Consider the following 25,049-nt stretch of genomic DNA (forward strand, 5'->3'; position numbering starts at 1 on the left):
GGCCTATCTACACTGTGAAATTTTCTGTTGTTAATCTGTTTTTATTGGAGCATTTTTAAGACATTTTAAACTGCCTGAAACCAAGTGCACACCAGGACTTCGATGGTTTTAAAATGAGTTTAACAGAACAAGTTTTTAAACTGCTCAGAAATTTTTCCCAGGGTAGGCAGGTACTTGGGGTAACATTTTCAAAAGCATCTAAGTGACTTAGGAGCCTAAATCCCCAAAGTGATGCAGGAACATAGAAGCCTAAGTCCCAGTGACTTTCTGTGTAAGGTTAGCTCCTAAGGATTAGTCTAGAAAGGGACATAGGCATGGCAACACCTAACTTCTAGGTGCCCAGCTGCCTAGTGGAATTCACAGCCCCGAGTTAGGAACCCAGGTTCCCCTATGCAAAGGGTGGGAGGAGTTAGATGCATGGGAAACTTGGCTTCTGGTTTGCTGGCTTCTGTCTATGCTAGTCAGTAGGAAACACTGAGGAGAGGGGTGGGGTCTGAGCCTAGTATCTACTTCTACTCAGGATTCAAAGCAGTGAACCCTCTCCTGGAGTGAGGTTCCTAAGCTACCTCAGCTCTTTCTCAAAGAGAGAGAGACCCATCACATTATAGCCAGGTGGTTAGGGGGTGTTCACCTGGGCTGTGGGAGACCTGTTTCCAAACCCCTACTCTGCCTGATTTGGAGTAGGTGTCCCCTATCACTGCCTTGACCACCAGGCTATTGGGCATGCTGAGGTGGGGCTCTCTCAAGCTGTTCCATTTTGTATAACAAATGAAATATTTATTGGATCAGGGACCTACATCACAGGCAAGTGCCCTAACTACTGGGCCATGAAGTCAGTCTCTCTTGATCCCAGTTAATATTTATTTATCTAATACACAGGGGAACAGCTTCAGCAGGACAGGTTGAGAGCACTCCCACCCTAGAATACCCAGTAGCCTCATGGTTAAGGCATGTATCTGGGAAAGCTGGGCTTAAGTCTCTGCTCCAAATCCGGCAGAGTGGGGATTTGAAAACAGGGTCTCCAATAGCCTGCACGAGAGCTCTACCCACTGAGTTGTCAGATATTCTGAGACAAACATGCCCACATCAAAAAAGTCTAGATCTGGTTGTCTTTTGTGCAGGTAAGACACATGCTCTGACAATACCTACCAGATTTGTCCCTGCAAGCAAAATAGATGGAGGAATGCCAAGTTGGAGAATCCCACCAGGGGTAAAGCATGAACTAGGGCACTGAACAGCTTGGTGGTGTTAGACTTAGGTGGCTTTACACCTGCTCACCACCAGAAATTGAGGTGTCTAGGGAATTTAGGCACTGACAGGTAGAGGTGGCGTCTGAGTGAGGGTTTTGAGGCTCTCATTGGTGCCTATATTTTGTATTTAAGACCCTGAAGTGGGAGTTAGCACTAGATCCACAGGGAGATTTAGTGATGTAAGCACTTTTGAAAATGTTAACCGTAGATGTAATGTGGGGTGGCAGCACTGGATTGCTTTGTAGGGTGAGGAGCAAAAAAGCAAACAGTGCCACCTGTTGATGGAGACAGCTTGCTGCAGCTCCAGTATGCCTCCACAGCCCTGGGGAGCTTGGGGTGGGAATGGAGAAGGCCAGGGAGAGCAGACAGATGTGGCTTGGCGAGGAAAGATGAATTATACAAAGTACTTCTTTATTGCAAGAGTGCTTCCCAACAGGCCCAGATGTTATCCTGCACTTTTAAGAGTGAAGAAAGGATCTGTTAACAGGAACTCCGGTGCTGTTGGAAGCACAGAGCTGATACAATTGCAAACCAGCCATAACTATTCATGTCATTATTAGACAAGCCATATGCCTCAACTCTAAAGTGTCCAAATAATATTTTCTCCCATTGAATTGCATGGGATTGTAGAGGGGATTTAACTTACAGAGCTGTTGGCAGGAAGGGATTTCCACGAGGCAAAAACCATAGAATTAGTTAAAGATCTACACCCTCATTACTCATTTTCAAATAAATCAGTCATAAAACTAATCCCATTAATTTGTTGAATGATTTCTCTGATTGTTCCTCTGTGTTATGTGCCATGTAAATTACCCCAAAAGACTCTGTTTTGAATTTCTGGCTCTTTTATGGGAACTGATGATTTGCAACCCCATCAGCTTTCCTTGCCTAGGATCCTGGCAGTCTCCTCTATGTGCAGCACTGAACAGAGACCAATGGCACCATTTCACCTTTTGCAAAAATCACCTTTGCTACTTGAATTTTCCAGAGACACACTTCACATATAAAGTTGTTCAAGTTGGTGGGTATCCTGCCCAGGACTCTATGTTTCAATAAAATATAACATTTTGTATAATGAGGATTCCAAGGGCAAACCTACTTTATTACTTACCAATTGGACTAATTTTTAAGGTAGGTAAGTACTATTGTCCTACTTCTTTTTATTAGATAGATAGCAAGACTGAGCGAGGTTACATAACTAGTCCAAGGCCACCCATAGAGTCTGCCACTTCTGGGGTTAGACACAGGATTTCCTGGCTTCCAAGGTCCCATGTAGCCATGTTGTCTCTTTAGATCTGCATCCTGCCCTTGATCAATGGGTATGTGTACGTGAAGTTGGGGAAAACTTGTCTTATTCATACTTCCTCTCATGGTTCTGTAAAGGGTTTGGCCCTCCTACACTAGCAATTATTAAAATCCTTCTGCACCAGTTCAGAAGGAACACTTCCTGACAGCTGTTGCAAACAAACAATTCAGTTCCCTAGCTTCAATGGCACTTGACTGCACAAAATGGTTTGTAGCATCACCATCCTTGCAATGGTTTAACCCACCCACAAACGCTATTTTGACAGAATTGTTTTGGTGCGTCCACGCACACCATACACACTGTAGTTGTAACAGCTGTAGTTCTAAGATGCCTGTAGAACCTAGCCCGTAATACCACTGCTGCTGAGAGGAGGGGGTGCCTTTAGAATAATTTCTGAAGTACTACATTGTGGGAGGGCATGGGGATTAGCCAAATCAGTATGCTGCCACCCATGTGGCAACCTTGTCCACAATGGGGAGAAACTATTGTAGGGTGCACTGATTCACTCAGACTTGAGTTACAGACCACATTCTCCAGTCTTGTGACATACATGTGTAAAGCATCTGAGGAGACAAGGTGGTGTTCATACATTGTATATATCAACCAGTGATGGTTTTTAATACCTTTTCACTTAGGTCCAGATTGCTAAATGCATTTTTGTACCTAAAGATGTAAATAGGCCTCTAGCGAAGTGTCTCAGTGCCTAATTCTCACTGGAATTCTCCTCTTCCATGGTGCCTTCAAAAAACAAACAAACAAACAAACAAACTATACAGGGGTTAGGCTGCTGAGACCACAGCCTCCAGCTGTCCATCTGTATCCATCTGTTGTCTCTTTCTTACTTAGATTGTAAGCTTTTGGGGCAAGGACTGTGTACAGTGCCTAGCACAATGGAGTCCTGCTCCATGACTGGCAGTCCTACGCACTATGGCAATACAATTTATCAATAATAATAAAGGAGCAAACTTCCCTCTTCCCCCCCCCCCCCATCTCAGCCTGGCCACTCAAGCTAGGCAAAAAGAACTGCCAGTGGAACATTTGGGGACCTAGGCCTTGATGGCTGTATATTGTTTCTAGCTAAACTCAGAGTGATCTATGATAGGAAGAGCTACTCATTCTGGGACTTTGCAGACCGACTCTGAGTTAAACAAAGCTCACTTGGGGGAAGTAAGCCCAGCAGTGAAGAAGACTGAGACACTTAACTTAATAGAACTATACCAAAGGGATCAGTTTTAATATGGCCGGATCTCATGAACATTTCAACAGCTCTGCTTGCTTGCTGCTTCAGAACAGAAAACAGAGATTAATCATTTAAATAGTTGCATAATTTAGAGCAGGGCCGGATTAACCTTTTGTCGGCCAGGCACCAAACATACTTGTGGGCCCCCATTGGGGCAATGGAGCATGGTGCGGTGCAGGGGCTGTTGGTCCCCAGAGTGAGGGTCCGGCCAGAGGCATGACATGGTCTGCCCAGCCCAGTGTGAGGGCACTATTTACAAACTGGCAGTTGCCAGACACACAATGGTCCATGCTCCACCACACAGTGCCCTGCACAACACCACCCCTGCCCAGCGCCCCCCTGCCCACAGCCCCACCACCAACTGCCAAGCACTCCACACAGAACCCCCACTCCCTAGTGCCCCAACACACAGAGATCTTACTCGCATCCCAGCAGCGCCCCCCCCCCCAAGAGACGCATGCCCTACCTCCCCACTACACTCAGTGGCCCTGCTGGGAAGCCACTTTGTCTGCCGGGCTGAGCCAGCAGGGCTGGTCCCGGGATGGCGAATCGCTCTGGCCCCTCGGGAGTGGCAAGAACAGCCAGGCCAGGGCCTGCCCTAGCTGTGTTCCCTCAGGACCCGCTTGACTGGAGGGGTCCAGCCAAGCCTCCTTCCCCCCCGCCCCCATTCCTCCCTGCAGCTGGCTGAGACTGGCCAGGCTTCTGCACCAGAAGCGGCTCAGCTCTAGGGAGACAGGTGGTGGGAAGCAGAGACTGCCTGGAGCCAGAGGTGCACTGAGGTCCGGCCAGGGGGCAGAGATAAGCTGTTGGCTGGCTGAGAGGAGCAAGTGGTGGCGGGATGGGGGGTAGCCAGTGGGCTGGCTGGTTCTCGAGGCACAGTGCAAGCAGAGCACACCGGGGCCCCTTCTGAGCATGAGCCCGGCTCCATGGTGCCACTGGCGTCATTGTAAACCCGGCTCTGATTTAGAGTCAATCTTCCACACAACCCCACCGAAGGGGATGCAGTCATCACTGGTGGAAGTCAGGGTAGATTTTGATCCCGATTATTTAAGGTCTGGCTTCAAATTCTGCCCTCAGTTATACCTGTCCATTCCCATTGAAATCATGGTTAAATTAGTAGTCCCATTGACTTTAATTGAGCTATTGGCAGGAGCTTGCAGGAATAAGTGTTTTCATGGGCTGGACCCAGGGGTTGTGCAATGCAGTGTAAATTTACAGTGCTATAAAAAAATTTTTATAATAGAATTATTTCATTTTGGAGTTTAATTATAATGAAAATGAGGAGAGAAAAGGGGAGAGAACTTTTGTAAGCCTCAAGTTTACTGCCAAAATATGTGCCTTACAGGTTTTGTGGGGGTATAATATATACATATACACGTGAATTTCATTTTTGTTCTGCTTTCTTTTGAAGCTATTAATATGGATGGCAGCTATGATGACATTTGTGTAACCTTTAGCTCTTCTAGCATGCAGCACTATTAATAATAGCAAAGTTATTAATAAAAAACCTCCTAAAGATAGTTGTGAGCAGTTAGTTTAATATTTAAATTTTGCACGGCTTGCTTACAATTTCCATCTCTAGCCTCGGGCATCAGGAAGACATTTTGCCTCTTGGCTTTGACAGCCAGCTTTGGTCCCAATTCTACAAGATGCTGAATGCATCCTGAATGGTGCTGAGGGACCTCTGCTCCCTGCAACTCCTCTCTACGTTACATTTACCTAGGAAGATTAAAATGAATGAAATAAGCTAATCATTTGCCATGTAAAAGCGCTCCCCAGATGCTTTTACAGTTTACAGATGCTTTTGGATTGAGGAGGGATGGCAAAAATATTTATAATATAGTCTGTAAAGTTAGAACATGTTTAAAATGTGAGGGGAAAAAACAGGTTTTAGGCCAAAGTGAAAATCCTAGAGTATTTATTGCTAAGTAACAGCTATGTATCATGGCTGTTCTTGTATATCCCTCCTTGGAGGGACTGGCCCATTGCCATGGCAACAGAGGGCATGGCCAAGATGTTAGGTGCATGTAAAAGTTTATCCCCAATTTGTCTTCATTTGGTCTGATGCCATAGGAATGTCAAAGCACTCTACAATCGTTTCCTCTAATTTAGCCACTGGGCGCGTGATCCAGTGTTCAGCGATGTCAATGGGTGTCTTTCTACTGAGTGCAATTAGCGTTGATTCAGGCCCTAACTTACTACTAGACTGGCCTTGCCATGTCCAATTCTGGACTAATTTTCAGTTTGGCTAGGTGTGCACATATATCTTTGAAAACAAACACCATCCAGTGCGCGCTGTGCCCACAAGCTCCAGTGCGCGCTGTGCCCACAAGCTCCAGTGCGCGCTGTGCCCACAAGCTCCAGTGCGCGCTGTGCCCACAAGCTCCAGTGCGCACATGAACAAGAAAACTTTTGTCAGTTCAGGGTCAAACTGCTCTTACACTGGACTAAATCTGCAGAAACTCCAGTGAAATCACTGAGGTATAAGTGAGAAGAGAATCAGAACTAATGCTGTTACTTTAGCAGTGTTACCAACTCTCACAATTCTATCAAAGGCGATTATTTCTTTTTTACCTGAAAGCTCGAGTTCTTGGAGTCATGTGATTATATGAACAATCTCAGCTTTCGTTACAAAAACAAGTAAATTTCTAGCCCTCCTCGTTACAGAGGAAAGCTAAATGGGGGAATCCTCAAGGCTCAAAAACTAGAATGCAAATACATTTTATCATTTTTTTTAACATCTCATGATTTTTAGGCCAATATTCTGTTTTTGGCGGCCAGACTCCTGATCTTTGGATGTTTCAGCCTGGCAATCCTGATTTAGACTTATGTCAGTGGTAGAACATAATCTGGCTTTATTTTGTAAGATTTTCAATTTTACCACTCCTGTCTGAGCAAATTGTATAAATGAAAAGTACCACTTTTGCTAAGGCTTTCTCTTGACCTTTTTTTTTTTTTTTTTTTTTTTTTTTTAAATCCAGCTTTGGTGACTACACTAATGCGTGAGGGCCTGTTGTTTGCATATACTTGCCCTCTGATGACAGCTTAATAAGCTCCTTTATTTTGTGTTTTTATTCAGTAAGCTTGTCGGCTTTTGTGTGCAGTCTGACCTCTGCTCCCCACCACCCCCTTTCTTGTCTGAAAGGGGCACCTCTGTCTCTATAATTTGTAATAAAAGGCAATTCTAAAGGGATGTGAACTGACTGGCAGTACAGTCGTGAAATCTTACAAAAGAATATAACTTTCTCAGGGGCTGACCCTGTGTTCTTTAGGCATCTAAAACTCCTGCTGAAGTCAGTGGGAGCTTTAGATGCATAAGGAATACAGTCTTTGATTGAGAAAATCTAAACAGTTAGTGAAGAACTCAGTAAACACACCTGCTTTACAGGAATTATTGTGCACAATACGACAACAGTTCAAAATTTTATATCCATCTAATATTTTCCTAAGGAAAAAGAAAAGCATCCCTAGCTTTTTACAGATTCTATACAAAATTATGTATTTGTAGTATTTCAGTGTAATACTGAATTACAGTATTAATTAATTGAAATACAGTATTATGGTTTGATACCATATTCCTTGGATGATATTTCTTTTGATGCATTTAACTGAAGCCATGCCATACTGGGGCATGAAAAAATAATATATTTGGAAAGTCTAATATGTAACTAGATGATAGAAAAAATGCTGTCCCTACAAATAGAATTTCATTTGTGGAAGTTCCTGATTCACTCTGCTTGTTCTACTTTTATATCTTTCCCATTTGGATAATCTTTTGATTCTAGTTTCATTCAAATTGTCAGTGTGGTTATTTTTCCAATTGCATGTGGTTGATGCAAATATGTATGTATACAAATTAGTTACTTTATTATTGGTAGTGAAAATGACATTGTCCTATTTGGGACCTTTACAAACTAGATTGGACAAAAATCAAGAAAGTATACTTTGGGAAACAACCTTGCATTAACAGGAAGAAGGGCTAGATGATCTAATGAGCTAAATTTTTAAAGGAAAATACACGTACATCTGTATTCTGTGTGGCTGTGCACATATAAATGGCCATTGTGGATACCTAATTATTTGTTTGCATCAGGACGTAGCTACTTTTTAAATTTTCAGTCAGCACAATTGTAATTACAAATGTTGCAGTGTATTGCATTTGCAGTTTTGCTCTAGGCCTCCGGCCTTCATTTAAAATATATTTAAATGGAGCCCAATATCTTCTTTCCATCTATGACTTCCATGCGTCAATGATTCTATATAACAAAACAGCAATTCTTTAGCTAGAAATGTTTTACATAAATAATAGTGATAAAGAAGAGCATAAGTCAGATCTGTTTCTTTAGTTAGAATTACGTGTGATGAAGAAAAATATCAAATAATTTTTAATGTATTTAACTATGGACTTAATTAAATGGACTTATGCAAGAAAATTTCCCATTGCAATTTGAAGAGAGAGTTTCTTGTGGAAGGAAAATTGGATTGCACCCTTTAAGCTTTCACAGCAATTCAAAGCAACAGAACAGCAGAATCTTTACTAAACATAAACATCAGTCAGCAATGATTTTTGCAGGAGTGCAATTGGATTCTAAACCGAGATAATTAAATACAGTGCTACCCAACCCCCAAGAACAAACCTATTATATTATTATGACCACTGGAACCCGTACTTTGAGATTTAACACTTACAAAAGTATTCTGAATTTATTCTTATTAAATATATATTTTAATTAAAATAAATCCATAATCTTTTAATATGCATATACATTTGCTATAAAGATACTTTGTCTTAATTAAAATTACTTTGTTTTTATTGCACTCTTTCAGAGGGTTGAATGGCTCATGAAGACTGATGTCCTTGTCGTTCATTATTGCTCTGAATTGACATTTACTGTAGAATTGACATTTTTTATTAAATTTGCCTTCTAAATCTCACTTCTGTTTTATTAGTTTTTTTCCACCAGACAATACAATTTTATAAATCCCCTCTGATTCTATAGAACTAGACTTCAGAAGGATATAGAACTTCTTATTAGGCTCTGACACCAGAAATTAACGTTTAAATATAATGGGCTCAATCTTACACTGCTAGTCCCCATCCATACAAAGGCTAAACCGTGTGAGGACTGTGGGATCGGGCATATTTTATATACAACATAAAAAAATTCACAGGCAAGTCCAGTAGCATTCTAGCAAAGATGCATATTCTATAAAATATTTTAATTCTCTTTATATTTGTGTTCTTTTTGGTGTGTTCTTCTAAATTAGTTTGTGTCATGCTAAGTTTTTACTACTGTATTTATATCAGAAACATGCTTTCATAAAAAATTGTGTCACAGATATTAAGGGACAATCCCTGTATCTGGTCCAAGAAGTCCTAGGTTAATGTGTATTATTAAAACTATGGTGCATCCCTATTTCAATCCCATGTGTCTCTAGTGTAGAAATACCTGCCGCAAGTACATCTCTCATGCCAAAATCTGTTGTATGTTTTTAAAATAAACTATTCGAGCTTCCATTTTGTTTGATGTACCAGTTGTTTTGAAGTACAACGCTATTCTTTTACTGAAAGGAATAATTGCTTACTTCACTTACATTTTTTGGAAATTTTTTTTTCCTTTAAACATGGACAATGATAGAGCTAAGGGCATGATTCATAACAAATAATCTGCTTACTGAATTTAACCTCTTTTTCTGCTTGTTAAATGTTTGTGAGCATATTGCACAAATTTGCTTGCTATTCAGAGTAGTGAGTGAATTTGTTTGCAATGTTTTTTTTTCATTGTTAGTTGATTGAGAACATTTAATTGCTCTGGCTATTCAAATGTTGCTTAGTTGTGATTGATCACATAACACACAAGGTATTGTTTCTGAATCTACACTGACTGAGCGTAGTTCTTATAGGATCTGATTCAAAGCACACTGATGTCAATACAAAGACTCCCATTGACTTCAATGAGCTTTGGATGATGTCCATAATCAGGAGACAAATGGGTTTGAAGAAGCCAGGATGTTTTTGAGCCTCTTAGGTATGGGGAGGAGATGAGTAGGCTCAGGGGATTTTTAACCTTTTTCATCATGGCAGCTCTTCTACCATAAGACTTATTTGGCTGAGGGTAGAGTGTAAAATTGTCCTTGCTGCAAAGTCTGTAATCAGATCTTTGTTCAGCTCATTTAACTGCCTCTCTGCCAAGGCTTTGGCAAGGAGTTTCTAAAAGCTTGTCTCCTGGCCGTGTAAAATAGTCCCCATCCCATCTGAAATAAGTCACTTCAAGCACAGGCTTCAAATGTTGTTACTGTGAAAGTGTCTGTGCAAGTAAAAATTGATCACTTATGTGACTTTTGGAAAGCAAACATAAAAGGAGCTAGAGCATGGCTGAAGTGCGTTCATTTTAAAATATTTTGCAGTATTCACCCCTCTCTAACATTGTTGCACATGTAACTTCAACAAGTACTATTAGAAGCATTTTCTGTGTTTGAAAGGATATGCCTTTACATTTGCAACGACTTTTTAAAGTTCATAATAAAGATATAGTTGAACCCTCTATGGCATTTAAATACAAATAGACACTCAGTGCACTAGCAAAAAACCTTGATCTTTACATGAGATTTTCTAATGCCTATTTTTAAGTACAGAATTATTATGATTATGCCAGATAGTGCATATGCTAAAATGAATTCCCACTGGTAAGTCTCCATATCTACACATATACATATTTTTCCATATAAGTTTCATGATAAGGGCCTTGATTATAAACGCCTAGCCAGAAGGATATGCAAATACCGCATACCCAGCCACCCATATGTGGCCTGCAGAGCCTGCACTAGGCAACTTAAGAGTTTCAATGATGGGCTTCAGCAGGACTTCTCCTCAGATGGAAGGATACATGGCTGTGACATGGGGCCTTAAGGGCAGCGTCCTAAAACATATAGGATCCAAAGGTCCAAGGAGGATGCAGGAGACTATTTCTCGCATCCATGGAGAAAAGAAGAGCATGCCAAGAAGTATTATATTAATCTCTTTCCCTTTGTGTACTTTTTTCAGCTCTATGGTTACTGTTATCAGGATAGCAATGACATCCCAGACACGCTGACTACTATCACTGAGCTAGGCTCACCACTGGAGATGATTCAGCTTTTACAGACCTCTTGGGAGGACAGATTTCGAGTAAGTGCAACAACCATGCTATCTAAAGGACTTTAAAGTAGGATGTGAACACACAACTCCAAGCATGTGAGGGGGAAAAAAAAGAGAGGTTACATAATTTACAGCTTTGTTCACATTTATTAAACTGCTGCTTTGCTTGGGAATGTTAAGTCTTGGTTTGTCTGTAAGACATAACACTCCCATTTTTCAGTTTTTAAGACACTGCGCTATTATGTCTGTTGATGGTATCTAATTATAGGATGTTCTGTGCTATTCACATTATATCTTCAAAGGTTTCATACTTGTTAAAAACTCAGAGCTTGGCATTTTTGGCTTGAACTTTGTGCTGTGCAACTGGAATTCAAACAATAGAAGGATGTGACATCTCTATTTTGATTATTATCACAAGCTGATTTTATAATTGTTTCCTACTGTTTCCTGTTATGTTGCCTTTTACTGGGGAGAGTAAAGGGTAAAGCAAGGTTTATAAATGTACACAGATCCTAAAACAGAGTTAGCCCAGTGAAGCCCACATTGGCAATTTAACAGAAACATGGAGGTCACATTTAATTTGTATGGAATGGAGCCCAGATTGTAGAGGTACTTTCATCATGTTAAGGTATGCTGAGCTGTAGTCTCGGTGGGATGTACCTTACTATTAAAGATTAGGACAGTTACAGGCTTCTTTTAGAGCTCTGTGAACTGCATTTGGCCCATGAGTTGAACTTCCACTATGTTGTTCTAAAAGAAATAAACTCCTAATGATGACTCAATCTGAGTTTTTAGTTTGCAATGGCCAATGAAGTGTACTGCTGTCTCCCTCACACCTCACCCATGCAACCGCAAATTATGGCACAGTGATGTAAATTGCAAAAGAGGCAGTAGATTATTGGCTTGACCATATCACATAGGATGTAGGTGGAAATTCTCTTTAGAATGGGTATCCCTTACAGGGCAGTTAGAGGGAGATGAAGGAGAAATACCTTGGCAAAGCTGGTCTGAATCATAGAGATGTAATTATAAATAGAATATTCTTGGAACTACTGTAATGAAGCCTTAGGCAATGTCATAACTATTACCTTATCTAGTGTGCAGCTGTCATAGAGGAGAGGAAAAAGGATGCAAGTTCTCAGCTCAATACATGAGAATTGTTTATGTATCTGCCCCAGTCAAGCAAACATTAACATGGTTGTTTAACTTTATACACTCAAGTAGTACCTTTGTGCTTACAGGAAAGGGACCAAATCTCCCCAAACCTATTGAAATCAGTGGAAAGCAATGGTGCAGAACTGAGCCCTAAAATGTGTATTTTAATCTTGTTGTGGGGGATATACACACACAGCCCATATCAACACCGAGGGCAGGTACATAGATAAAGGACTTCAACAGGGCTCAGTACAGGCACAAGGGTCTGTGTCAGTGGATCCATCTGCAGGATCAGGGCCTTGATAGTGTTTGAGGAAGGAGGAATGATTTCAGATTGCAAACAAAAATCCCTCTTTAGTTTTTGGCAAAATTTGTATATTTTTATACAGAGTTTTCTGTAGTAGTTTAAGAAATCTGAGAAAAGTGATCTTTTTTCTATATTTACCTTTGAGCAGTTAGATGTTAATTATAATTTTGTACAAGCTTCTGGTAACGATTTTAGCACAGTGTTCAGCTCCTATAATGAGGTTCTGTGCTGTGCTCCTGACCCAAGGAAAAAATCACATTGATATTCTGAATGTTAAATGCTTCAATTTGGTCTACTTTCATTTCCTCAGCAACACGATACGCCTTTTATATATACCATCCTCTGGGACTCTGTAGAGAAGATTTCTGTAAATTTCAAGAGGAACAAAAGAGCAGTCAGTGCAGACATCCCATAACCATGCTTGTATTCATTTATACCTACAAGTATCTCTACATAAACTTTTGATATTGCTTAATTGGAACAAAAATGTTTCAGGTTGGTAAGGCAGGGGAAATGATTACAGAAGTATTGGATAGTCCTAATATCTCACAGACATAAAGTCTGTGAAGTATAATGTAAGCCACATTGAACCTCTATTTTCGTCTGAAGTATGCATTTAAGTATTTCCCTGAGTAGATCATTTATGTCCTGAGACTGAATTGTGATTTGACTACTTTAATACATATGGCCTTAACAACAGTTTTAACAAAAAAACAAAGCTTACATGTAAACAATAAAAAGCTTTCTAGCCTGCATAAGACGTGTCATTATGAATGAGCATGCAAATATTTAGCTGCATGCTATTAATATTTTTGTATTAGTGTGTTATACAATACATACAAAGAAATATTGTCAAGTCATCACATAAATGAACTGCCAACAGTAATAAAAACTATAGGGTTGGGTCCAAATTTGAAGGTTCCAAATATTATTCTCTTCTATCTATTAGCAAAGCCCAGATAAGTCTTCACTCTATGGCCCCAATCTTATGCACATGTGTGGAGATCCATTAACTTGAATGGGATTCTGTGTGGACATAAGGGTCTGTCTACGTGGATAGGTCCTGTTCCTATAAAGACTTAGCTTTATGCACTGTGAATAGTTCCACTGAAGTCAAACTACTCTCAGTGTGACAAGTTAAGTACGTGTCCATTTTTAGAGGATAAGAGACTTGGATTACAGGATCGGGGTCTACGTATGATGTTTTATTAAAAAAATGCTTTTATTCTTATTAAAATAATAAAAACAAAACAAAAAAGCCTCAGCAGCTCAGAACTCATGAGCAACTCTACAATAATAAAATTGCATAGGGGAAAAATTGGTAAAGAAGCACATTTTAGTTTCAAACTTCTAAAGGTTGTTATAATTTACATTGAAAGAATGTTAAATTTTATGAAGAATACCTTGAATGTACTAACTCTGATTCTGATGATAAATTTAATGCCAATCTTTGTTCATTATTATGTGTGTAACTTAATTAAAGCAGATGCTTTTTTTTTTTTTTACTTGCTCCATACCAGACAAATAACACAGACTGTGCTTTTATATTTCAGATATGTCTCAGCTTAGTTCGGCTCTTGCATTATTTGGCTCACTCTCCTCTTGGCTCCGTGACGCTGTTGGATTTTCGCCCTCGACAATTTGTGATTGTAGATGGAGAACTGAAAGTGACAGATTTGGATGACGCCAGCATAGAAGAAAGCTCTTGCACCAGTAACCGTGACTGTTTTATAGAGTTTCCAGCAAGAAATTTCACTCTTCCCTGCTCTGTGGAGGGCCGATGTCGAAATATGAATGAAAAGAGGAATCTTTATAATGCGTACAGGTAGATGACCAGTTATCTAAGTAGATAAAGTGAATAAAATTTGACAAGAATTCGGTATAGTCATTTATAGCCATTGAGGTCAATGGAAATGTTGGATCGGGCCTTTATAGACTAATAACTAAAACAATGAATAATTTGTGTTGTAAATATTTGTTTAATTAATAATAATACATAACATTAATATCTTGGAAGTACTTTGCAACCATTGGGTCTGATTCACTACTAAAGTCTATTTTGGTATAACTCTACTGAAGTCAGTTACATAGTAAAGATTTATAGCCATGAAGAACTGGGGTAATCTTAGGATGATTTGGGCATATTTACTGCATTATTAATGAAATGATTCACACAACACATCAATGCTGTAGATTAATAAGTGTTATCATCCCCTTTTAAGTATGAGTCAACTGAGGCTGAGAAGTGAAATGACTTCAGAGCTGGGATTTGAATTCAGATGATTCTGTCTTCTAGTTCTGTGCTCTGAACACTAAACCATATGCCTCTCTCACTAGACCTGCCTCTTTTCTGCTGATTATAAAACTTGCTGGTTCAATTGTTTGATTGTCAAAAACCTGTAATGTCATTTTACTTCTTTAATGTAGACCAATGACAATCTGGAGAGTAATTATATATAATGAATATAGTGATATAGTTCTCTCCTGACAATTGACCCCATGCTTCCGCATGCCAACAAACCAATTGCTGTTCTTTGAATAGGCAATGATATGCTTGCTTCTTGCACTACTCCTGTCCATCCTCCAATGCCTCATTGAGGTCTGCACATGGCAGATAGGTAATCAGGTGATATAATGTCTGGCCAGTCAGAACTCTGAAGAAAGTGTCAAGCTCAAATGTGTTTCTTAGAATTTTGTTTCTTAAGGTCTCTTAAGATTTACAACTGAGGAATTTTACATGAGGGTTTTATGTTTGTGGTCTTGGCTCTGATCACTCAACTCACTCTTTGGGCCAAACACTGATCCCATGGAAACTTCACTATTGGGTTTCATAGGATCAAGAATTCATTCTTAATGCACTGCTTCTAATTGTGCTGTGGCTTGATGTGCAAGTGCGCTGGAGAGACAGAGTTCTGTGGACTGATCCAGATAGGATGGTAGAAGGTCTCAAGGCAATGCCATAATGGTGTGCTTCTTTCTTAGGCTTCTCTTTCAAGTATAACACTACTCATTCCCTGCCAGACCACAGCTAGAAGAGTCTTCTCCAGGGAGAGTTTTCTGCTTTTGTCCCAATGCACTTACCAGCATATGTGTAACATTATCTGACCACACTGAAATGCATTCCACTACATGACTGTCATGTGCATTTGCGCAGTGCAATTTTTAGTGTATTCTGCAAAATTTTCCATTTGCTTGGGTTAAAGATCCTTCTTAGTGAATTAGTTTTTCATTAGGGCCATTTTGCTGGACTGGCCAGAAAAAAACGTTTAATATTTAAGTGTGCTTTTCAGCCATACACTATCATAAATGGGGATATGCCCATGACACAGTGATTTCATGGAATGGTTGCTGGTCTCACTGAAGAAAGCTGCCTTTTTCTATCACAGTGGTTAACATTTGTGAGAGTGCTATTGAACAATTCCAGACGTTCTAAAACCCTGTTTTAATGGGGTCGCAAGGGCTAGCATTTGCTTTGCTGGGGCCTAGGACTGAAGCCTGAGCCCCATTGCCCAGGGCCAAAGCCCAAGGGCTTGAGCCCTGAGTGTGTGTGGGCTCAGGTAACAGGCCCTCCCGCCTGGGGCCAAAGCCCTTGGGATTTGGCTTTGCCTTCCCCCCATCCCAAGAGCGGTGCTCCTCACCCAGGGCGGCAGGGCTCGGGCAGGCTCAAACTTCAGTCCCCGCTCCTGGGGTCATGTAGCAATTTTTGTTATCAGAAGGGGATCGTGGTGCAATGAAGGTTGAGAACCCCTGAACTATTCCATCTGGTCATCAGTTTCTAAAGATCTGTTATTACACTTTGAAAATCCTAATACTTTTAGCACCCCCTGTTGCTTATTACTATGCTCACACAATAGGTCTTGGTATGAAAGCAGACCTACACCATGGTAGGCTGCAGCCTCCCTTATGAATGCATCTGCAACAATCTCTATGCTCACTCAGCAAGGACAAAACTACAATTTACTTGGTATAGACTAGGTTTTCCAGTTCCCAGATTCCCATGTACTGGGACACTGTGATGGCAGGTGAATGGCAGTACTACTTTCTGAAGCTTGGAAAAAGGGTTTCTTGTCCATATCTGGTGCTACTTGGTAGTCCCAACCTGCAGCACATTAACCAATGGTATACATTTTCAGTAGTGTCTGAATTTATTAGAGCCACCCATGAGAAACATCACTAGGCCAGTCTCCTGGTTCCTTCTCAAGGCGGACTATTAGAGCTGAGAAAATATTAAAAAAAATTGTTGTGCAAGTATTGGCTTGGATGTTTAAATTGTTTCCTTCAGTCACATATGCATCCTTTTGTGCCCTTAAGGTGCACATATTTAACTGTGAGGATAATGAACCATTGGAACAATTTACCAATAGGTTTGGTGAATTCTTCATAACTGAACATTTTAAAAACAATATGGGATCTTTTTGTAGATGAGATGGTCTAGTTCAAAAAGGAATCATATTCAAAGAAGATATCTGGCCTGTGTAATGAAGTAGGTCAGACTACTAGAAGCTCACAGTGGTCCCTTCTGGCTTTATAATCTACAAATCATGAATGCAGAGACATCACGTAACTATCGGTAGTGGGGAGAGGGAGGGAGGGCACAATGTGAAGGTTCTTCTGGTGGTAGCAGTGGGACTCAGGGTAGGGCATGTAAACCCTGGCAGAAATCTTGGGGGGGGGGGTTGCACGTGACTCTGCATCCCCTCCCCGCCACAAGGTGCCTCTGCATGAATGTTTCAGTTTGAAAAAACAATGAGGAGTCCTTGTGGCACCTTTGGAGACTAACCGATTTATTTGGGCATAAGCTTTTGTGGGATAAAACCCACTTCATCAGATGCATCTGTGCCAGTTTGAGTTTCACTGGCACCGATGTTGTTGCATTTCAAAGTCACATGTGTGAGTGTTCATATCAAAATGTTTGCACGCTCATTCAATTGAGGATCAGAAACAATACTATGTGACTTTTCTGTCCAATTGTAATATCCAACCCAGTCTGAAAAGCAAACTGTGATCTTCGAATACTTTCAGAATGCTTCTGGTGATCAGTCGCAATCAGGTGCAAAAAATTTACCAGATGAATTATTCACTGGTAATAATTTGCTTACCTTTAAAACACTATGTATTTAGAGTGCTGCTTTTTATATAAAACACTAAGAAATCTTTTATAATAAACTTACTTGGGGATTTTGTAAATATCCTTTTTAGAAGGGATGAATTTTACTCTTGTATATAAAAAAAAGTTAACATCTTCAGAAAATATTAATTGTATAAAGTGGAAGCATGTCAGCTGAATAGGCCACAATACTGGCTCCTGTAGCTGACATTTTCCAATCAATAACTTTAACTTTAAAAAAATTATGCTTATGTGAAACCTGCTTTATTCTCTCTAGTGAGTATGATTCACTGCAGTTACTATGGCCGTGTGGGGGACGGGGAAGCTGTACTTTACAGGATAGACAAGGCAACTCTCTCAGTAAAATTTCCTATTTATGTTACCATTCTGCTCATTACCTAATATTTATGTCTGGTACTTTTGTTTATATTACCAGATCCTGAACTGTCCATCTTTATCTAATGTTCCCTCTGAAACAGGGTTTGTAGAGGTTAGTAATACTGGCTTAGCAATAGAAATTTAAAGGGGCACTGTGAAATTACTTCTACATTTAAATAATAATAGAGAAGTGAAATCAGCATACCTTTAATTCCAAGAAATTATTTCTGTGCCTGCATTTCCAAACCCTAGATGTGTTTTTGTGAAGCCATCACCATTTAACTTGCATTACCAGTTAAATGTTGGCATTTCGGTATCACCAGGCACTGAGCACAGGGCAAGAGCCTTCACAACCAGATGCTTGTTTCAAGCTTCTGAGAAATTAGGCCATAAATTGCAGAACCTGCTTTACTTTTTGTTTCCTAGGAAAAGCAACACAAACTACCTGAATCCCTAGCAGGTTTTTTTTAGTTTTAGTTTTTGTTTTTTCCAGCAGAGAATGTGCATTCAAACATGGAGTCCATTCGGGAACATCATGAATGCATGTTAATAATGACCGCACCAATATTCATGGGAATATTGAAGATGTCCTGAATTTCAGTGGTGTAGAATGATCCCCCCCCACAGCCCCCCATTAATCTTAAAGCCTAAAAATAATGCAGAACTGAAAAGGAAATAATTGGTGAAATGAAATAAGCATAAATCTGACCTGTATTTTTAAGGATTTTTTGGGAAAAAACAAGACTTCAGAGTTTGACAGCGTCCCGTTAATAAAGTTTGTCCAAGCACAGACAGCTTCGCAAATAGTCACAATCCATAGGGCTTCACAGCAAATTTCTGTGTTAATGGATCATTTACAGGTAGTTACAAGGCAGCCTTGTGTATAGCAGCTTAGGCTGGGTATGCCAGACAGCTTTGTGACTAGTCTCAGCTGTATATTTATTTGATTATAGAATATGATTATATTTCCTGAATAGGTCAAGGACTTAAGAAATAAAATTCTAATAGTTTATGTTGTTCAGTGGTTACTAGACCCATGCCAACTTTATTTTAAAATATGGGTTACTTTTCCATTACAGGTTTTTTTTTACATATCTTCTGCCACACAGTGCTCCATCCTCCTTAAGACCATTATTGGATATGATAGTCAATGCTACAGGTAATCCCACTGTAAATATGTGATACTGGCAAATGTCTCTCTTTTTCATATTACTGTAAACTTGAGTGTTTGTTTGGGGGTGGAAGGTGGGAAGGGCGCTACATTTACATGTATTGCTTTAGGGCCAGATTCTGCTCTCACTTAGGGTACGTCTACACTGCAGCCGGAAGTGTAAGTTCCAGCCTGGGGAGATTGAGCGAGCATGCCGAAAATTGCAGTGTAACTGTGGGGGATGGGCTAGTCACCGGAGTATCTACCTAGTATCTCCGATGGAATTGTACTTGGGTGGCTAGCCTGGGTTGCTGCTCATGCCACTTTGGCTACACTGCTATTTTTAGGTGCGAGTTTGGGCAGAGCTAGCACATGACTATCTATCTGAGCTGGGAATTACACCTCCAGATGCAATGTAGATGTGCCTTTAGAATTAAATTCACTCCTGTTCAGAGGAGCCAAGATGAGGCCTATATACCATTTAACTCTCTATTTTGAGGTCTTAAGTAGTATTTAAGTGGTATGTGCCTTGTCCTGGGCCCCAGCACAGGGATGAATTTCACCCTTACATAGGTGCAGTTCCCACTGCAAGTCAATGGCAGTTTGACCAGAGTAGTATTTGACTCTGAATTTGGTCTTCTCTGTATTCAGCTCTCAGGAGGAACAGGCTAGGCCACAGAATGAAATTCATCCTGACCAAAGGGCCCATGCACAGCCCTCTGCAAAATGTTAGTCCCATGTTAAGGGATTCATTGGTGTGGAGGACCTTGAATGGACCATCTCTACGGAGAGGAATTTGAACCATGGAGACAATTTATTGGATACATTGCCTGGATGACATTAGAGATGACTTTATGCTTCAGAATCCAGAGTAGACCATAACATTATCTTTAACATAAAATGACATTCAGACAAGAGTAGCTTGAGTACGTCTTAACTGTACTTTTGATTTCGTGCCAGAGGTTTTTTTTCCCTGCCTTGTATTCAATACATTTTATGGGGAGATATAATGTGCCAGGCTCTAAATAATTTCAAAGGGAATTCACTGGAAAGGAGTTTCCATCTCTTGTGGGTAACCCCTCCTATCCTATTCAGACAGGAAGCTGGCTGTCTCAGTACACTAGCTGCTTGACATATGAAAATCAATTTGGCAGTCACTTTGTAATGCCTAATGGACTTTAAGTCCACATCACAAAAACATCACGCAGTTTGGCACAGCTGAATCTTGATCCTTTGGACCCTTACTCAGGTATAATCCCTTTTAATTTCAAGTTCTTTGTCTAAATCACTGTTTTTCTGTACTATTAAAGGAGAACTCCACTGGGGAATAGATGAAACAATGGCTCAGCTAGAAAGAGTTTTGCATTTATACAAGAGTGGCACATACCTACAGAACACTACACGGATGCCGAAAGCTGGTAAAGTATTCCTTTGACAAATGTAAAGCTATTGGCTCAATCTAGACTGTGAGGTGTAGAGGGGAGCAGAAATAAGAAGAGACCAAAAAGGTCCCTGAAGTCATGGAAATTGAAGTCCACAGCAGGGCTTCCAGATAGTCAGACTTCCACGGGTACCAAGGAAGGTACTAAGGTGGGTTGTTGATGCCATGGAGAGCAGCTATCAACCATGTCAAACGTGTGGGAAATCTTCAGTATAAACTCCTGCTGAAAGGTGCATCATGTCCATACACTTATCTCTCAACCTGCATTTTGGAACCTCCCTGAGGTGGGAGTTTGGGGCACGCCAGAGCAGGGAGCCCATGAAGAGAGAGCCAATTTATTTCCATGATAATACCCTAGCTCTGCATGGATATCCTAAGATTCATGGGATTTCCTTGCAGATATTGCAGCTGCTGCAGGTTAGAAGCATTAAGCCTCCTACCTACTCTGCAGGGGAAAATCCCTGCAGCCTTCAGCTTGCAGCGGTGATAGGGTAACAACTGCATAAATTGACAAAGAAATTAGCATGTAAACTTTATGCAAGGTTTTTCTTTTACATCTTAACAAAAATCTCCTGTATAGCACCATAAATGAAAACAGTGCTTTTCAAACATAAGAATAGACCAATAGATCAATAGACCTTGAAGAACACATTACAGAATGTAACATTTGAAAGAAGGGAATAGGTAAATGTTCTTGTTTAGACAAACCACTTAAAAAAAGATGCTGTGCAGAATTTATCTTTTTGTAGGTGCAATATCCATGTCATACTTTGAGCTGCTGGAGGGTGATAGGAAAATATGGTTTTGCTGCATATGCATAGCAGAGAGAAAGAGATGGGTGATAAATGAAGATGGATTTAGGGTAAAGGTCTAGAAAAGTTCAGTAAAGCATTTCCCTTGTGACAGACTCATGAGTCAAATTTATTCCTGGTGTAACTCTGCTGACTTTAGTAGACTCTGACCCCAGGGATGAATTTGGCTCACTAATCACAAATAATTCAATATTTATTTAGTTGTAATATTGGCAAGAAAATTGTTACAGGTGTTCATTTAACTTTCTAATGTTCAGATTTTCATCACAGTCTTTGCTGAGTGATACCTGTCAACACAGTCAAATCATTCTCAGCAGCACAATCAACGGTACAAACATATCCTTTGTTGAGGAAGTGCCAGGAAGGTTGAGGTTTTTCTGTGATGCTGGCTGATTCCAGATTTAGCTGCCATGTCAGGACAATATGAGGTTTTGAATTTTAAAGGCTGTCCTGCTTATAAAGAATTGCCAGGAGAAAACCCAAGACAGCAATGATAGATGTAACAGTGCAAGGCTTCACTGATATGGAGCAGACCTGCACTCAGATTAGGCTTCTGTATGTCATATGTGGTTTAGTTATGTATAATCCTGAATAACTGTGGCTTAGATTCTGCTACCCTTACTCATGTTGGCTAGTGCCTCTGTTTGCAAGTAGTCCCATTAACTTTTACGAAACTGCTCAGGGAGCAAAGTGCTACTCAACATGAGTAAAGGGTATAGAAATTGCCCTGTGTAACAGCACATAGAGCATGTGAGCAGAGTTTTATGCAATTCTAATAACATTCTAATTTAACACAACGTTTAGGTTCTTTAAATTATTTTATGTGAGGATTCAGCCAATGGTAAAAAAGAGAAATCAAATATCCTCACAGAAATTACACTGAAACAAGTCCTTGTTGATTTATGGGTAAATTTTCATACTTGGATACCGTGTCTTCAGAATGCATGGGCCTATTTCTCATTTACACTAAGGCCATTTTACACCACTATAGTCATGTAAAAGGACCTTAAAGTGGGTATGTGTATATAATGTATTCATATTTTAAGGCCCCTTTATCCTATGTTGACCAAATAGCAAGCATGAAAAATAGGAACACTTTTTTGGGGGTAGGGGGAGTATAATTGCTATACAAGACAAAGCCCCTAATATTGGGACGTTGGTCACCCTACTTTATCCTCCCAGAGGAGTCTAAAAAGGCCTCAGTGCAAATAAGTGTAATCAGGCCCCATGTGTCCACTCATATCCTTCCTTCTCACACAGGCTCCTCTCTTGCAAGATTTCACTTTTAGCACGACGACTCACTTTCTCAATCCAAAGATGATTTTCCAATGGTGAAATTCTCCTGATGGTGCAATGGAGCTGCAAGGCAGGGTATGATGGTAGGGGAGGATTGGGTGCTCAGGAGAACAGCCGAATGCTGGTCCAGCACACAAGGCAACACTACTCCCAAGCCATGCTGGGACCACAGAATAAGTAGTTTGGGCCACTGGGCCATGTAACAACTTCAAGTGGTGGGGAGGGGTCATGGATACTGTTCCAACCCATCAGTTCAGCAGCCACCGAGGCAATAGCAGCCACAAAGGCAGGTTCTGGCCCTGCCTGGGCAGGGGAGAGGGGGATTTCAACTCCCTAAGCCCTTGCACTTTATGTGGGTGAGACAAATTTCACCTTAAAACACCACTCAAAATGTTGTCTGTGGAAAGACAGCGAAACCAGTAGCACTTCACAGGACGCTGTATAACTCTCTCCCAAGGCAAGGGAAAAATACTTTTTTAAGTGGTGGCTTGTTTGTTCTTTTTCTGTCTTGTTCTATAATATAGTGAGAGGGGGAGGAGCTGTTTGTCAGATGCTGAGCTGATTTTAGTGTTGGGCTAGGGATTGTGGTTTGGGTTCGAGGCTGAATTGGATCCAGGCTTTGGTTTCAGGTTAAAATGAGGCAAAATCTTACAAGGTTGTTCTCATTAGATTTTGGTTTAAATGGTGGAAATCTCATCAGGTGACTGGATCTCACAAGATTTCCACCATCTTGAATAATGGAAATCTCAAGAAATTAACTGCTGTGAGGTTAATGTGAGGTTGCCTCCATTTTGGGCTGAAATCTCACCAAATAACTGTTACCAACAGATTCCTGCTGCATCTGAAAGAGACCTAGAAAATAAGCTCATTCTGGTATAGAATCTATACTGAAAGCAAAGCCACAATAGTGGGTTCAGATCCAGGAACTGCAAGTGATATCTCTTTTTAAAAAAGGAACATTAGAAGGTTCAACTCATGGTGATTCATAATTTGATTTAGATCTAGAAACTCAGAGTTATCCATTGTCTTTAATAGAGAGTTGTAAATCCTTACAAGAAGTGATGGTGATCTCTGAAAAGGGACTTGAGGAAAAAGCTGAAATCTGACCTTTCATGAAACAGATTTCTCTATATGAGCCTATGTTTTTGCAAGGAAACCCTTTTCAAGTAAGAAAGGTGATATTGACCATCAGTAGGAAAGCGACACTAGGAAAGTTTTTGTCAGTCTGAGCCTGTCCATAAATTAAATTTAACAACATGAACCATGGTCATGTCACAGAAGGACTTGAGTCTTAAGCTTTCACTGTGTTTCAGCTGTAAAACATTTTACAGTGTGGTAAATTATATTATACTCTAGACTTTGCTTCTAAATTACTGAAGCTAAGTAGAGAAGGGGTTGGGGAAAAAGTCCTTCAAAAGCCATGTACGTTTTCTGTAATTGTAAATAACACAAAATTGTTATGCAGGTGCTATGCTGTTTGGAATAACACTGTGTTCAAATGCTTTTATATGTAATGGGGTATTAGTCTCTTCTTCTGAAAACATTGAACAATGTGGATCATATATTTATTTCCTTGTAAAAAAATTTCTAAAACGATAGTAGTATTGCTATAACTGCAAGAATACTATATTATACAAACCCATTGGATTTTATGGGTGAAATTCCTTCTTCGCTGAAGTCTACAGCAAAACTCCCATTGACTTCAAGAGTGATGCTGATTTAAACCAACTGAGGGTCTGGCTCTGGAGTTTTAGTCTAACCTCCCCAACCCAACTTTTCATTGAATTCAGGAGTTACACAAAAATGTATGAGATGCACTACAGCTAGTAAATCCTGTAGCTTTGTTATTCATTAAAGAAAATAGGTGACCCATTATTAATTCTTGAGGGGTGGGTTAGCCAAAAGAAAGGCATAATTAGCAGAAATAAAAGCAGTTGTTGAACTAAGTACATTTACAGGACTCTAGACACAGAATGCCAAGAAATAAGGTAAAAGACATTCCCTGTTTTCCTTTGTCCTTTGACATTTTGGCAGGGTTACACTGTACGTAAATATTTACGGTGCAATAATATTTCTTAAAAAATACTATAGCAACTTGCTTGAGAAATTTTAATGGGGGGTGTGTGTGTGTGTGTGTGTGTGTGTGTGTGTGTGTGTGTGTGAGAGAGAGAGAGAGAGAGAGAGAGAGAGAGAGAGAGAGAGAGAGAGAGAGAGAAACATTGGAGGGTGGCAACAGATTATATTCAGGCAGTTTTTATACCCCATATTAGATTGAGCTACAAAAGACAATACGCACTTTCTTGAAGATACTTAAAGACACGTGCTACAGCTGGGACTACATTACAAACAATTCCCTACAAATAGTCTCACAGATTCTAAAATGAATTAGTTTTGGCCAGGATTGTGCCCCTGTGGTGTCCTTTTCCACAACCATATAGGTCCAGATTGTATGAGGCCTCTTACTGAGTG

The 25,049-nt window shown here is 40.2% G+C and overlaps 1 protein-coding gene across 1 annotated transcript in view; it reads left to right on the plus strand.

Annotated features, from left to right (window-relative positions):
- The window catches only part of PKDCC (protein kinase domain containing, cytoplasmic), a 50,373-nt gene that overhangs the window by 8,060 nt on the left and 17,264 nt on the right, over positions 1 to 25,049 (plus strand). The window contains exons 2-5 of the mRNA XM_038397708.2: positions 10,842 to 10,964; positions 13,950 to 14,221; positions 18,961 to 19,040; positions 20,342 to 20,449. Of these exons, the coding sequence (XP_038253636.1) occupies positions 10,842 to 10,964; positions 13,950 to 14,221; positions 18,961 to 19,040; positions 20,342 to 20,449 (583 nt within the window). The remainder of the gene's footprint in view (positions 1 to 10,841; positions 10,965 to 13,949; positions 14,222 to 18,960; positions 19,041 to 20,341; positions 20,450 to 25,049) is intronic.

Source organism: Dermochelys coriacea, chromosome 3 (genome assembly GCF_009764565.3).
Source record: "Dermochelys coriacea isolate rDerCor1 chromosome 3, rDerCor1.pri.v4, whole genome shotgun sequence".
Taxonomy (NCBI): domain Eukaryota; kingdom Metazoa; phylum Chordata; order Testudines; family Dermochelyidae; genus Dermochelys; species Dermochelys coriacea.